Source organism: Sander lucioperca, chromosome 12 (assembly GCF_008315115.2).
Source record: "Sander lucioperca isolate FBNREF2018 chromosome 12, SLUC_FBN_1.2, whole genome shotgun sequence".
Taxonomy (NCBI): domain Eukaryota; kingdom Metazoa; phylum Chordata; class Actinopteri; order Perciformes; family Percidae; genus Sander; species Sander lucioperca.
The window spans coordinates 8,685,288-8,701,596 of NC_050184.1; the positions used below are offsets into that span (position 1 = coordinate 8,685,288).

Sequence of the window (16,309 nt, forward strand, 5' to 3'; positions counted from 1 at the left end):
CAGTAACTACATGTTAACACATCCTTACAGAAATTCTGCACCTAGATTACTTAAATTAATAAGCATTAAATATACCAGGTTTACTTAAAAAAATTTAAATGTCTAACCATAATCAAGCATTTGTTCCAAGAACACATTTTGCTCTCTCTGAAAACAGAAAATAAACACTTAAACTGGAGTTCTGAGACAAGAAGAAATTTTAATGGAGCATCAACCATAGCCAGCAGTGGATCAAAACTGCTCACGCGTATGAGCTGCAGGATGATTGATGTACAGAAAATAGAGGCTACTGATGGGTCATTTTCCTTTGTTAAGCGTGTGATGGTGACAACAGTGTGACAGTGCCATTGGTGGGAGAGTCTTTAGGAAAGCATAAGTGACCATTTATAGTCCATTCTGCATGATCTTCTCACACTTCATACAGTTCTTCATCTGGGTATCATCATGATTCAGCAGGCTAAAAGTATAAAATCATGGTCACGTCAGTTGCATGTCTTTTGTATCTCCTTTCTCAAACCTCAACATTTATTATCACTCTCCATTAGAGTATTAAGAGTATTTAATGAAGAATAAATGCCTCAAACTATTTTTGGAAGAAACTAACATTGTATCTAACTTTCACATGTGTGGGAATTTCCAAACTCCACAATTTATTAAATCCAAATCTGTATTATTCATTTGGAATTAGTTCTGTGTTAAACATTTAATCAAAATGACATTGCACAAAAAACTGTTATTTTACTATGAAATAATTCCTTGTGCTTGCAAAATAAGTTAAAAAAAAACACCACATAAAACCTCTTCTAATCCCTCCTTTCACCCCCACCCCGCTGTCCCCTCACCCCTGCAGTTCCTTATGGGCCTTATTGATCTTTGGCCTGTGTTCTTCTACAGGCATGGCCTCAGCCGTCTCATCTCCTCGGGCTGAGGTCCTTCGTGCAGCCTCTGGGCTGTAAGAGTTGGGATTTTGACCAATCCTTTACCGCCAGGCCCGGTTAAGCAGTTTGACTTCTGCCAGGCGTTTGCTGATCATGGTGGCAAAGAAAAGGGCGAGGAGAACGCTACTGATCAGCATATAGTCATAGTCGTCTTTAAGTACGTCAAACTGCTTTGAGGGATAGACGCGTGTCTGGTAGATGTCGAGACCATATGCCACCACCTACAAGGAAAAGGTAACATTGTCATATTTGATTTACCTGTATGTTTTGGATGAATTTAATTTGTATGGCTATGTAAAACTTTTATTTATTTTATTTACTACTCAGTATTGTGTCAATATAAATCTCTGCTCTGGGTCTTCAAAACTAATAATAAATACACAAATATTATATTTTCTTCACTGGAATGACTTAATTTTGCTGAAGTTATAATGCTAGTGGTTGTTTATCCCGTGACTTTAAATGGTGAGCAAATATCATGCTGTACTGCCACTGGCAGATTTTAGAAGATAAACACTCCAAATGGAAAATTAGGAAGTTAAATTGTGACACATAGGGGCAGTTCAAGAATAAATACTTTCCACGACAAAAGCAAGAAATGCATACCTTGGTAATCATCATATAATATGTTTCTCAGTATTGTTAAAGGCAGACTCACCAGACAGGTTGACTCCAGTCCAGAGGGGGCAGTGTAAATTCCTCGCACTCTTGATACAGTCTGATTGTAGTTGATGAACCACTCTGTACGGATCAGCAGCTCTGGTGCGTACGGTATCAGGTTCTCTTCCCTGGAGATCAAGTGAACAAGTTAGACAAAGAGACAGGAAAAAAAATAAAAGAAAAGAAAGAAAAAAAAAAAAAAAGTCAATGAAATATTTTAAACCAAGCCTGACAAGAGGACGCACCGGCTTTGCTCCGTTACTATTTCTGGCCTCCGAGGGTCAAGGAACATCTTGGGTAAAGACAAAATCCCTCCAGATGGCAAGCCAACTGTGACAAAGAAAACCCAAATTCACATATTAAAAAAAGGCTGAACAATGCTGAAAAGAAGGTGAGTAACTCAAACAGTAATGCACTGCAGCCCATAAGACTGGACCTCGCTAAAACTTACTGAGCAGATGGCGGCTGGTGATGCCCTTCTCGGTCAGTGTGGCCTCCATGGTAGAAATGGAGGAGGGGAAAATGTAAGACTGCTGAAGCACCTGAGGAGCGTGTGGCCGATCCAGCGAGCTGAACACGGTGCTGTTGTAGAGCTCCATCCCTTCATACAGTTCAATTACAGAGAACTCGTTCCTGCGAGACTTGGTGCTCCAGTATTCGTACTGCGGGGTCAAACATAGGCGGGGGACACATTCAGATCACCTGTGTTCCCCTTCAACATTTGTCTATTAACATATTCAGTGTTTGATTACAGTGTGGGTGCTGATTCATTCATTTTTTATTTTTTATTTTACAGCTGCAGTGAGCCAACACAGTATTCTTACTGTAACCAAGCAAAAAGCAACAAAACAATATAAAAAAATATATTTTTATGATAGCCTTTAGCTGTCAATAATACTCACCACCACCCAGTTTTCAGAGTGCACAACATGCACCGGTCCTCTGGCCTTTCTCTGAACAGCCTCGTGGATGATGCGACCCGTCACGCCATCAATCAGGAGGATCCCGACAAAGCTTCGCTCCTGATGCAAGTCTGTGCTCTCAAGCACCACGGCCAGGAGATTTGGGTTCAGGTACTGCAAGAAATTAGATGAAACACAATTCAGCATCTTAATCAAAGTTTTAAAATACACATTTTATGAATGAATGAATATGGATAGATGACTTCTTGGTCCCCAATGGATGATTTTGGTTTTTCTCTAATGCAAACCTTTTCTTTCATACCACTGATAAAGCTCTAAGAGTGGGAAAGACACCAGTATGTTGTTTGTTATGTCACAAACATTTGTATTCTGGGGTGTAATAAACATTGTAGTCTCCAGAATCCTTGACAGGGCTTTGGAGTTATTGTACATTTTGGGGATTTGTGTGAGAGAGTGCCTAAAAATAAGTGCAGGAGGAGAATATGATGCATTTTCATAGATCACACAGGAACTACAGTAGGGAGTGTAGGAGTCCTAGAAGAAATACAAAAAACAGGGTTTATTCTTATTTAGAGCCAGTTGGTGGAAAGCAGATTCACTGGCACAGTGACATGTGGTAAAGTATTCTTTGGAAAGATTTTTCAGCCTACATCAGAAGCCGAGGAGTGACTGTGTTTCTGACTGAAGTGGGAGGGAGGGAGAGAGAGAGAGAGAGAGAGAGAGAGAGAGAGAGAGAGAGAGAGAGAGAGAGAGAGAGAGAGAGAGAGAGAGAGAGAGAGAGAGAGAGAGAGAGAGAGAGAGAGAGAGAGAGAGAGAGAGAGAGAGAGAAGTCTAGACAACATTGACCAAATCCAGCACCAATAAGAACAATGACATAACTTTCAAACTCTCTCAAGACTCCTTCCAAACCACAGCGTTAGTACGCTTTCAGGGGAAGTTATCATACCTTATATAGAACACTACGGTCTCCCATCACTCTGCCCTGGGAGTGTACATGCTCATTGGGCCTTTTGCCTTTGACCGAGACAATCCTCTGAACCTCGGTTGGAACGACAACCTCCCAGATCAGCTCGGTCGACAAGTCCTGAATGCAGAAAACATCCAGATTAATTATTTTTGCCAATCAGTCAACTGTGATTTAAGTATCATTTCATGGTAGCTCACTGTGAGAGAGGGAACAACAAAACAGACCTCTGGCTGTAATGTTCATTCTCAGAATATTTTTACAATAATTATGTCCATTTGCTTGTATAGTGCTCCTTTGATAGCCTTAAAACTGGCAGACTCTCAGTCAAATATATTCTTGATCTATTAAGCATTTGTTATGCAAGAATATTTGAGCATTCATGGTCATATTTTCATTAATGAAACATAATGAAATTGTCACTGCAATTATAAACAATAGAAATATGGGAACCAAAAGCTGAAGACTGGTGGTGGCTAGGCTAAAACTTGTCCAAAACCCTGGAGCCCTAATGTGCAAAGAACGTTGAAATAATTCGGCAAAAGAAGGTTCACTTGCCGTTCGTAGCCTGTAGCCAGAGAGTCTTCCCTGGCTGGAGTCAATAAGATAAAAGAATATGGATGAGGCCATCTCCTGGAGCTGCTGTAGTACATTCTTTGTAGAGGGAAAAGCAGACACCTGTGGAAAAATAATAGATGGATACAATTTTACAAATTGAGTGTTGGCCTGATGCACATGGATACACAAGATGTATGTCTGTATCTTTAGTAGTGAAAGCAGAATATTGATCTGGTGGGTGAGGTTTACAGTTTGCCACTGACCTTGTACTGGTCATCAACAAGAAGTAAGACCTTTGCATAATCCTGGTCCATGAGAGGCAGAATGAGTGACTGAAGTATTGGCTGAGGCAGGGGAGGTGGGCTGATGTGACTCTTTTTCCCAAAAATGGGATTAAACACATGGAGTGTGGCCAGGCCTGTGTCCTAAAGAAGAAGAAAAAGAATTAGAACAAAAATATATACAAAATGACAAAAAAATAAATACACACCACTTGTGCAGTTACACCAATGTTTCCTTTCAAGTACTGGTAACTGCAGAAGAAAATAAGTATTTAGCTTTTGCGATGCGTACTGTACTGTATAAGGCATGCTCAGTCGAAATTTAAAGTTTTCTCTCTTGAAGCCACCAACTCTATGCAAGGTACAAAAATTAGCAATTGATCTGCTGATTTCACAATAAAGTCATTTGATTTATTTATGTTTGCATGGCCCACAAAATAATAAAATTGACTCCCACCCTGGATCTCTTTAACCACAGAGCTCTTGTTATGAGATACCTTGTCTTTGATGAGCAGTGTGCACTGTGGCGGATGAGGGAAGTGTGCAGTGGTCCGTTGCACCATTAGTTTGAAAGCTGGATTAGATGGGATGTTGTTCAGGTAGTGCCTCCATAAAATGCTGCCGGTCTTGCTGTCAATCCCAAAGAGCTTAACAAAAACAAGCAAAGGAAAAAAAAAAATAAGAGTTTCATAGCTGCCTGATGAAGTCTATTTATTAGTGTTTAATTTCACTTTAGGCCTGCCTGACCACAGACAAAGTAAAAGGAAACTGGTTCAAACCACAAATGTGCAGCACAGCTCATCCCTCTTGAAACACTAGTAACTCCACGAGAAGGTAAGCTTTGGTCTCGTACCTTCCCAGATGCAGTAACCATAACCATCATCTTCTGCAGGTTGAACTCGTCTCTGGAGAGGTTCTCAATGGTCACATCATTTTTTACTTGACTGCGAGGCTTCCGTGCATCGTAGAACAGCTTCCAGAGGTGAGCAATCCAAGCTTGTAGCAAGATAAGCTGAGAGGAGAGCCTCTTAAGCACCATGGACATCAGGCCGTCTAGACAAATTACAGAGAGAGCACACAAATGCTGTTTAATGACTTTCAATGGATTGAGAATCACAACTTGGACCCTGTGGTATTGCTATTGCAGGCAAAGCACAGTGGTACCTTCAACAATAATAGGTTATGTACGTCACTGTATGTGTAAAAACTAGAATAATATAAAGGAATACTTGTTTAGCAGCTTATTTCTAACACCATTAATAAAACAGTGTAAGAAACAACAAGAGCGGAATAAGCGGCTTTGTAAAGATATGACTAAAAGTGCAATCAAGTAATAGAATGAAAGGCTCAGTGGATATGGTGAGGGAGTTTTAGTCAACAACAGGAGATCCTAACCTTAAATGAATCAAGTTTATATGGGAAAAAAAGCAGAGAAGGGGGTTACCTTGTATGGCTGAATCCAAGCGAAGCAATAAAAACAGAACAAAGACAAAAGAAAGTGAAGCAGATAGCAACCAAGTGAACACACCCAAGAAAAACTGTTTTTTACCAGGCCACCAAGCCTTTTGCATTCTACAAAATAACAAAACTACATCTTTGATGATTAAAAACAGGTGCTGAGCAGTTGAAGTAAGAAGAAAATATAAAGCAACAATTCGGTGGACTTAAACATTAGTTCATTAGTTTTTAGAGGAAACTCTAAAAAAGGATTAACCAAGCTTGACAAAATATTCTAAGATTAGGAATTGCACAGCCGCCTTAAGTTTCTAGGACAAAGAACTACCAGGACGGAGTGAAAACTGAAAATAATAGACAAAATACTAAATATTAATCCACAGATTAGATTAGTACTTAAAGTTAGAAAATTAGGAGAAGAAACATGAAGGGATTCTGGTTTGACATTTACCAGCCTTTTTGCCAAACTCCCCCTCCAGCTCTGCCTGTGTTCCTGTGAGAGGCAGATCTACCATTTCCATTGTCACCACATCTGACAGGGCCTCCTCTCTCGTCCACATTACACGCCCTGGAAAACAAGACTCATTTTTGTCCTGTAATCATTCATTCCACTTTACACACCCTGTGACAGTATGCAATTTGTGTTAATGCTTTCCGCGAATTACAACATGAAATATTTCTCCCCCCTCCCTTGTGCTTGGGAAAAAGACAAGAGTGTGTGTGTACATTATGAAAACAACTGACAGCCTGTTTGTGCTCCGCACAGTGGTCGGATGTTGGCAGCATTTTTGATGATTTAGAAGTGGAATATACCCAAATGTTATCATGAGGCAAATCGTGGCTCACCAGTCTTTTTGCACTTGGAAAGAAGTACTGGATCTCAATAGTTTCAAGCCATTTCACCTGTTGGCTATAAATCCCATGTGATTCACTGAAGACACCTGTCTTCAGGCTTCCATTTTCATGCATAATGAAAAGCAAAAGGTCAAGGGGTGCGTTTTTTTTGGGATCTGGTCAAATAAAATTCCCGAAAAAAGGTCTGCTTATTTTATTACGATGACCAGGAATTTAAAAGGTTTGGACGTTGGTGCCCCTCAGTGGTAGAATTGAAAAACACACCATGGCAGACAGGAGTGCATGCTAATACCCATAGACAGTATATAAGAGCCAATACCTCAGATAACATTAATCAGCGCAGACTGACAATCCAACACTACCAAAGCTTCCTGTTTCCTGTGCCATCCATACCTGGCTGCTGTATGAAAGTGAGTGTGTGGTCTTCAGTCTGCACTATGACCCTGTAGCCAACAGAGTCATCTTTCTTGAGGAATGCTTGTACATATAGCTGGAAGAATAAAAGAATAAAAATGGTGTTATATTATAAAGTAATTATAAAATAAAGTTGAAGCCTTGGTCAAGTCCTTCACATCAAAGGCCAGATATCAAACATGCTGGAGAATCACTTGGAAGAAATTTAGACTCACCTTCTCTGGTTTCCCACCATTAGGATCCAAATTGAAAATCAGTGTTGTGTCTAGAAGTCTGCGTCCAGTTTCTCCACTAAAGAGGTTAATACTGCAAGCCTATAGGGAAGAAAACAGATAAGCATATGAAGCATACCTAATGCTTCTCATCTTGAGGATAACAGATTTTATCAGTTTATTAAAATCCTTGTGCGCATCACACATCAAGCACACAAAGAGACAACTAAGACTGTACTAAATCTGCTGCTATTCACCGTAGTTTTCAAAGAGAGCATGATGGCAAACCACATAATTAACAAGTTTGAATGCATGTCATTAATAAAATGATTTCACATTAACTCACAGTTTTATTCTTGGGCGACATGACAGCAGCAACAGTCTTCTCTCCAGTGGTAGCAAATGAAACCAGCATGGCCTATGAATCAAGACAAATAAGTCATCAACAACAACAATTGTAATATCTTCGTATGACACACTGAGATTTACACCTTCTTAAATAATAAAGATAGAAGAAGAAGAAGAAACCCACAAATTGTTGGATATTTCCGCAAGAAAGTCAAGTCACATTTACATTGTAGGCATGTAACTAAAGCTTTTATCCAGAGTGACTTACTGTACAATAATTGCAATATTAGAATAAAATAACATTTTTGGATGGCAAACATTAAGTGGTCTGAGTTTTAATTGTCAGAATCTCGATCATACATGGAGAAACCGCTACGTACAGGCTTGAAATCCCTCAGTGTAACTATATGACCATTGTTGAGCTGGAGAAGCAGGTGGTGTTCAGGCCCAAGCTGAAGGAGAAACTCCGACAGTGGCGGGCGAGCTGGGTTGGGCTGAGTGGACACCAGTACTGGCTGGAAACCAGGCGTGACTTCGAGTCCCAGCGACTAAAAAAAGATACATGGAAGCATACTGTAAAAACAATGGAAAAATGCATTCACACAGAGAAAATGAGGTAGGTAAGGAGAGGAAAATGGAAACCTACCAAAACCAGAGCATAGGACACACATGTGAATTTTATAAAATAAAAGGTTTTGATTTTATTCTGGTGGGTACAATACCTGCAGGGGGATCTGTGTCATCTGGGACTGCAGGTGCAAGTCAAGCATGTACAGGGATACTGTTGCAGAGTCCACGCACGTCAACACCCCCTGGTCGATCACTGAACAGCTGGCCTGTATGTTGGACAGCCATGGAGCTTCGACTGAGATCTGGGAACAACATAAGCGAAGAAGTAAGAAATGTGGAATTCAGTTAATATGTTGCAACACTACAACTTCACTTCAAAAATTCAAAAAGTTATTGCATTTATATACTGCCACTATACATCTGGATTACCTGCTTGATTATCTCTCCATCTTCCAAACTGTAAGCAACAATTGCAATGTGGGAATGGGGGACAACCCCCAGTGCATACACTTCACCATTACCACCAGAATACACAGCCTGGTAATCCACGGTTTCACTGTCGAGATAAAAAGGCAGAGAGTTATATAATTTTTATAATGCCAACCTTGGTGGTAAACACAAATAATTTGTGCCTTTATGTATCGGACATTTATGCTGCTTAAATACGACCATTTCTATTTTCTGCGTCCGGTTAATGCTTTCTTGATCTTTAATTTCAGGGGAGACGTTTCATTAACGAAGACAGGCTTAATTATATTTAAAGTTTATAAACAAAAATCGATTTTCAATGTTGTTGACATACAAAAACCCGTCCACTTGCCTTTCTGGTAGGTTCTCTATCCATTTCTGATGACCATTAGAAAGGTAATGGAGAGAGATGATCGTTTTCTTCAAAACAGCCACGTGTTTCACTGTGTCTTGCTGTCCAACTAAACATGCCGACTGGAAACTGAAATGTATAACAAAGGCAGTTAACATCTGATCAAAATAAAGAGCATTTTATACTTAACAACCACAAATCAAGGAAGTGGTCACCTGCCAGAGTCCAGCACAATCTCCCAGTTCAAACCACCAATATTTATCTCCCAGGAGCGCAGTAGGCGGCCATTACCAACCACCAGCACCGCATCTAGGTAACAAGAACAGTTTTATGAGTTATCTGCTTTCAAGAGAGGAACTAAAAGCTCTTTAAGCTCAACTGCAATAACAAAATCACCTTGTCCATGTTGCAGAAGAGCGTCGATGTTTCCCTCTGGCCCAGTCTTATCCACATGCCGCCAGACTGTAACAGACATTGAATAAATACTAATATAACAACACAAAGTATGCCAACTGAGAGGTGGATCATCTTCTGTACATGGCCCTTTAGAACTTTCTATTACAAAAAAAAAAATAAAAATAAAAACTCACAGAGTTCTCCAGTCCTGGTATTGAGTGAAGCAAACACATTGTTCTCTGTTGCCACAAGCACCTTTTTGGATGACTGCACATGTGAGTCGAAGTGGGAAAAGCGAACCTTGCCAACATATTGCTGCCTCCTGTGAATCACAAGACAGAACATTAGCTGTCAGAAGGTCAACAACCTAGTTTATAGATAGATAGATACTTTATTCATCCCGAAGGAAATTTTAGGATGCAGTAGCTTAGACAACCTTAACACAACAAACATATATACACACATACATAAGAATACAAATAAAAATAAAAATCACGCACAGAAATGCAATGACCATGATAAGGTGCTATGGTAGACTGTGTGCAATGGTGATAGTGCAAAAGTGAACAGTGCAGGGATTGAACAGTGCAGTAGAGTATTATTAAATATTAACTATGACTATGAAATATTAACATAACATTAACTGACTGATTGAATAAGAATAAGAACAATATATAACAGGGAATAAGTTATAAGATGTAGTTGTTATGACCACTATAGCTGAACCAATGCTTGTACCCCTGCAAGGATCAAACCCTAGTGTTATGAGAAACAGCTCAAATTTAAAACAAGAAAATATTGTTGTACGGTAACGTTACAATGGTTACTGCCAGGTTGGTTAAAATGCTTTCCCAATGCCTAGAAATCAATTCCAATCACATTTACTAAATCTCAGTGAATTAGAAATGTGGTTTCCTAAAGGCAAATCCAAAAAAGTGAACAAGCCAACAGCATCTGCAGTAAGCTAGGGCTTGAATTATTATTATTTGTAATATTCTTTGGCCTGTTCTCTCACACAAAGTCCACCCCAAACACACCGGGTCGCAGCTAGTGGCTGTGACAGGTGTTAGCATTAGCGTTTACAAATTAAAATAAGATTCTAAATAGCACACATATTTGATCGTTCTCTAGTTTTCTCTTACCAGTCAAATTTCCCTACTTGATCCTCAAACACAGCCTGGACAGTGCTGTATAACATGATACATTTCAGGCACAACCAAATTAGCCTTGCCATTGCAGCAGTAGCTTTAGCTTGCTCTTCAAGAGAAGGAGGAAGTCGGAAGTTGACTCGCTTCCTTCTAGTCTTGTGACTGAGAGGTGCTGCCCCCTACAGGGTAGAAAGGCATACAGCTTCAATACGTGTATTGCAGTGATCACAAGCAGCAATGTGCAGTTCAACAAAAATATGGTGTTTTTTCAAAATTAAACCTTGTAAACCTATTCTGATATAACCTCTAAATCCAATTATGAACATGAAAATGAGCACAATATGAGAACTTTACGATAATTACATGTTATAAATCAACTACCTTTTTGACCAATCTTTTTTATGCAGACACAAATTCGGCTTTAAAATTTTTATTTGACTTATGGTGAATTGTGCACATTATTAATATCAGAATGAATTGCAGAAACACTTGTGTACGAAAGGTTAAAAGATGCTGTCTACAAAAAAGTATTTGTGTATAAAAATGATTTAGAGATTTCACAGTAAAAGAAACAAAACAGACCGCAAGATTGAACAACACAAAAACGGTGTCCCTTTAGCTAAACTAACTCCCCTCAGAGTTTAGAAATAAAATTCTGAGCCTCTATAATACACTTAAAAATGTAAATTCTGAGCCTCTAGTTACATTTTACACTTTTTTCCTAATCTAAATACCATTTGTTTACACTGTAAGAAACACAAGAAATTAAAGAGAGCAAACTTTTTTACTTTGTTGCCGCTATTATGCAAAAGTTACCTTTCTGAAATTAAAGCTGCAATAAAAGTACTGTGAATCATTCTTAGCTTACATTGTATTGGACCAGTATTAATACCTCAGTTTTCTGTCCAATCTGCTAAACACACACCCAATATTAATTTACAAGAATGTTCAAATATCCATGGTTGTAAATATTTGTTTCTATAATCAAACAATGAAATAATAAATGAAAAAACACTAATGGGAACAACGCAATCTAAAAGAGTAGCCTAAATATTACAAACAAGTGTACAACTGTATGGGGTATTTGTATTGTTTGTATGGAAAAAAATTGTAATGGTAATAAAGGCCTTGTTTTATTTTTATGTACAGATCAGATTGGGATCGTTACTATATGAAAGTTCATTTCCTCCAATATGATGAAAAAAGATCCTGTAAGAAATTTTCTAAAATGTATGAGATATTTCAAATAAATGAGATAGTATCTCTCAAAAATAATGACATCCTAAAATAACGACTTAGTTCTAAACAGCCACTTAGTATCTCAAAATAATGACTTATTGTTTTGAGATCTAAGCCTTAAGCAATGATCTCATTATTTTGAGATACTAAGTCATTATTTTAAGATACTTAGTGATCATTTGGAGAAATCTTTTCATTATTTTGAGAAACTATGTCCATATTTTGAGAAAGTTTCTTATTATAATGATTTACAGGATTTTTATTTTTCATTAAATTGACGGAAATTCAAGATTAAAGATCCATTATTAATCCCACCACGGGGAAATACACTGTTGCAGCAACAATTAAGGGATAGGAGGAAAAGTATAAACAATGAATAAATATGAAAGAGAATCAATAGTAAAATGTATTACACTATTATGTCACATTATTATTGCACGGTTTATCAGTCCAAGTGTGTGTGTGTGTGTGTGTGTGTGTGTGTGTGTGTGTGTGTGTGTGTGTGTGTGTGTGTGTGTGTGTTTTGTCCCTGTGGTCTACTGGGAGCAGTTCTGATTGTCTGGCAGCAGCAGGAAATACCTGTATTATTAGCCCTCATTAACCCTGGGATGAAAAACTGTTATCTTGGAGGCAGTCGGAGTAGATTTTGTGATGAAATTATGTTGGCCTGACTGTAGTCAGATTGTGAGCGCCCCCTGTGATTTGCTGTCACAGTTTCTTCTTCCAGTAGCTAGTTAGTTTTCTATGGGATTTCAAGATGGCGTCGAGTGGAGGAGATGGGGAACACGAATGGACAGCGGCAGTACGGCCGCTTTTATCAGCTTCGTACACCGCTTTTGAAACGAAGGAGCTACCTCAGCTTATTGGGTCTATAATCAACAGGTAACCGGTTACATGTCAATAAATTGCGTGTCTCTATTTGCTCAAATACTAGCCGTGTCCACCCATGAGTGAGCTGGCTAGCTAAGTTGCTAACTTAGCATGTTTGATTAACGTTGAGTTCGATGAGAAACGTTAGCCGTTTAGCTAACGTTAGCGGCTAACAAGCTTCTTGAGCTTAACTTGTAACGTTACTGCTACTGACGTTAGCTAACATAGTCAAAATGCTATTTAGCTTACACTGGCTGGTAATTCATTAACTGTTTGAAACCAGGCTCGACTTGTTACTGATTGACGTTTATCTTTAATGTGACGTTATTGCTGTGCAATCGTCAATCGGCGTCGCAGTGTAACGTTTAGAAAATATGCATCATCATTAGCTAGCTAGCTAACACAAACATTAGCCAGCAAGCTAACGTTACCCAAGGGCCTTTCAGACGGACTATGTAGCGTCACGTTAAAATGGCCAAGCCATAGTCATATTTAACGTTAACTACGTCAGCTAACTAACATGTCAACAGACAATGTATACATTAAAGTTAACTCAGTTTGACGTTATCTGCTGTGTGTCTGTGGTTGGACTGGAAGTAGGCGGGGACCTTCTTGCACTCTCCACTCATTTTTGATGAGGTGGTGATGGGTCGCTTTGTAATTAAATGAAGATTGAGAACAATCCGCCACGGTTGTGCTACAAGGAAGCTGGTGCAGTGCCTGTAACGCAGGGGGAAATTGTCTTTAGAGACGAGTGTTATGACCAGGCATTATAAAACTAGGTAACGTTTAGCTAGTATATGAACATTTCGGCTTACAAACCACCAATCCACACAATATCACAGTGGAGTGGCAGTACCTGACGTTACACCTTAGTCAGTTTGTCACTTGACACTTTTTCAGTGGTGACATCGGCTGATCAGCTGAGCGATGTTTATTGGTTTCATTTTCCGATGAAACGACACCTAAGAAATATGTAAGCTGTAATGCTGTCAGTTTTGTTTTCAAATGAAACGTCTAATTGGGCTTGTATACACGTCTATATGACTACTCTGATGCTCACTCATTAGCTACAGTATCAAATCTAAAGCATTTTCTGCTCATGCGAGTGTTTTCAACTTCGTGAGTATGAGAGTTGGATTATGCCGAATGAGTGCTGCAAGAGTAGTTTGCCATTTAACAGAATTGTTGGTTTTGGGGTTGTCAGCATCATGGGTGCTGTGTCTTCAGCAACACATTTCACTGATGTGTGCGATTAGGAGAACTGTAGACTGTATGATGATGAAAACTGAAAAGCAAAAGTGCAGGTCTTTCTATTTATTTCATATCATATTACCAATTTTAAAGCAACAGCAGAAACACTTTTCGCTAATATATACAAAATAAGATGGAATCACCCTGGTAACATGCAGCTTAGAGAATAAACAAATTGTGTGTTTGGTTGTATTGGTTATTGTGCATACTTTAGATTTGCATATTTTCATAGTGTGGCAAGAAAGATGGTGTAGGTCACTGCTGAGGTGAGGTCTATCAGCAGAAACATTACATCAGAGCTGTGTGTTTCCAGGTGTTTTTAAGACACCAAATATGCTAAGCTTAACTGCATAATTAAACCGTTTTTCCCTGGTGGCAAACAGCAAGTAGCCAAAGAGCAGATCGGTCATTTCTGATCTGACATTTTAGAAAAGACTGCATAAACAGTGAGTGTGCTCAAAGGCATTGCTTTTGCCTGAGGGAGATGCACGATGTCATGTCACTATACAGCCAGGGTCAGTTGTGTTTTCTTGTTATTTATGTGAAAATACATTTATCAACATTCATTAATGACAAACTACTGTGGTTTGTGAAATACATACAGGTTGTGCCTACTGCCTATTCAGTAGTTTTTTCCCCAGGCCTGTTTGGGAAGCTTTAATTGTTGTGCATCAGTTAGCAACCACAAAAAAAGGCAACAGACACAAATATCTAAACCAAACATAATGCCCCACCATTTCACGTATTATTTGTGCAGTGTTAATTATGACATTTGCAAGTATATTTATTAGGGGTGTTGAAATTAATCATTGCATCCATGCATAGCAATGCGGACATGGGGCCCGTTTCAGAAAGCAGGTTTAGTGAAAACTCTGAGTTTGTTAACCCTGAGATGAGGGAAACTCTGGGTTTTCTGTTTCAGAAAGGGAGGCTATTTAAACCTGAGAAGGAGGGGTTACTCCAGCCCGTTTCAGAAAGAGAGGTAACTTAACCTCAGAGTCAGTAACTATGGTAACTGAGGCTGTGAACCTAACCTGGTCGGGAGCAGGTTTTCTTCAATAAACCTTCAGTCTCCTCCCTCTGACACAGCGCTCTTTCATTTCCTCATTCATTCAGTCTGCATCAGGCGCATTGTAGTGCTGTTCTGTCATCTGCATGAATAAAAAAACGTGTTGGTTTATTAACTATGTTAGGCTGATTATAAAAGTTTTTTTTTCTCAAACATGGCATGTCCTTTTGTCGACGATCCCGTTGATGAAGAAGCTGTATTACTTTGCAGTGAGTTAAAATATGTCGGGAGATGATATTGAGGCCCGACTAGATGTATTTTCATTTCCAGATAACTACCTATTTGAGAGGTATCGTTTTTCGTCACAGTCGATCAGATATGTAGCCTACATAACCTTATCCATCCTCATAACACTAACGTCACACATCGTGGACATGCTCTTACATTCAAGCACATTCTTTGTGGTGCATTATGTTTTTTGCAAATGGCAGTTTTCTTTACAACATTGGTGATGCGGAGCATATTAGTAAAGCCACTGTATGCAGAGCCGTCAGGAAAGTGTGCCTCGCACTAAAACGTTTTTTAACGTTTTTGTAGTGTTCCCTGGACACAAACCAGTGAGAGCCATTAAAAAGAAATAAATGATTATACATTTTAACTCTGTTAATGACATGGTGCTGCAACCTCCGAATGGGATTAGTAGTAGTTTACTTTTTCGCCCGCAGGATTGCACCTAAATGAATTTATAGGTGTAATACCATTCCAGTTTTCACCAGTAGTATTATAGGTTACCTGTGATTAAATATGAAATGAATACACTATATTAGAGCTTACGCATTGACTCAAGCAGCAATTTTCTCACACACCAATTCTCACTATTTTGTAGCAGCAGCTGTGTTGCTTTTTTTAAAGAAAATATATATTCAAACTCGCTGTATGTGCGCTGAGTAGTTCCAGTTCGTCGACCGATTTGTTTGTGGTTGTTGCCATGGTGAATCGTAGTATCATGGCTCCATTCATGCTGCCTTTTTATAATGGTGGTGCACACGCTTAACTCTGAGTCAACCTACTCTGAGTTGATTGAACCAACTCAAATCAGCTGTTGTGGAACTGAAAAAGTTTCCCATCTCAGGGTAAATCAACTCAGAGTTCAGGGTTAGACTCAGAGTTTGTTAAACCTCTTTCCTGAAATGGGCCCCTGGACGATTCTGCATTGATGCAGTGACACACCGTAATCGACTATAGCCTAATAATGTTGCTTGTTGATTTTTCTGTCACTGCTTTTTTTTTTTTTTTTTGTCTGTTGTCTGCTGCGTTCAGACTTTGCTACATTCAGGAAGATTATTTTTTAAGAGCAGATTCAATTTTAAAAAGAGGAGTTCATACATATCTGAC

General features: G+C 39.0%; 2 protein-coding genes across 15 annotated transcripts in view; one reads left to right on the forward strand and one right to left on the reverse strand.

The window, feature by feature from the left end:
* Positions 1–174: 174 nt before the first annotated feature.
* emc1 (ER membrane protein complex subunit 1) lies at positions 175–10,717 on the reverse strand. Of its 2 annotated transcripts, XM_031286291.2 has the most exons (23): positions 10,537–10,717; positions 9,589–9,716; positions 9,395–9,460; positions 9,214–9,307; positions 8,999–9,127; positions 8,608–8,734; positions 8,331–8,480; positions 7,989–8,156; positions 7,607–7,678; positions 7,264–7,362; positions 7,028–7,124; positions 6,231–6,347; positions 5,769–5,777; positions 5,178–5,377; positions 4,822–4,971; positions 4,307–4,468; positions 4,044–4,163; positions 3,468–3,605; positions 2,501–2,674; positions 2,050–2,260; positions 1,844–1,928; positions 1,597–1,726; positions 175–1,159 (listed from the first exon to the last, which is right to left on the reverse strand). In XM_031286291.2, the coding sequence occupies exons 1-23, from the start codon at positions 10,626–10,628 to the stop codon at positions 980–982; spliced, it is 2,898 nt and encodes a 965-aa protein (XP_031142151.1). In that variant the 5' UTR covers positions 10,629–10,717; the 3' UTR covers positions 175–979. The 2 variants fall into 2 exon arrangements, with proteins under 2 accessions (XP_031142151.1, XP_031142152.1); XM_031286292.2 differs by lacking the exon at positions 5,769–5,777.
* Positions 10,718–12,452: 1,735 nt separating this feature from the next.
* Positions 12,453–16,309, forward strand: part of ubr4 (ubiquitin protein ligase E3 component n-recognin 4) — a 65,636-nt gene continuing 61,779 nt past the window's right edge. For 12 of the 13 annotated variants that reach the window (XM_036008124.1, XM_036008128.1, XM_036008127.1 and 9 more), the window contains exon 1: positions 12,453–12,663. In XM_036008124.1, the coding sequence (XP_035864017.1) occupies positions 12,539–12,663 (125 nt within the window). In that variant the 5' untranslated portion in view covers positions 12,453–12,538. The remainder of the gene's footprint in view (positions 12,664–16,309) is intronic. The other variant, XM_036008133.1, reaches the window with a different exon arrangement.

Excerpts from the sequence above, each read along its gene's own strand:
- emc1 (XM_031286291.2), bottom strand. The coding sequence starts at position 10,628 with ATGGCAAGGCTAATTTGGTTGTGCCTGAAATGTATCATGTTATACAGC. Across the intron at positions 4,164-4,306 it reads TTGTTGATGACCAGTACAAG|GTGTCTGCTTTTCCCTCTAC; the intron begins GTCAGTGGCAAA and ends ATTTTTCCACAG. Across the intron at positions 2,261-2,500 it reads ACTCTGAAAACTGGGTGGTG|TACGAATACTGGAGCACCAA; the intron begins GTGAGTATTATT and ends TTGACCCCGCAG.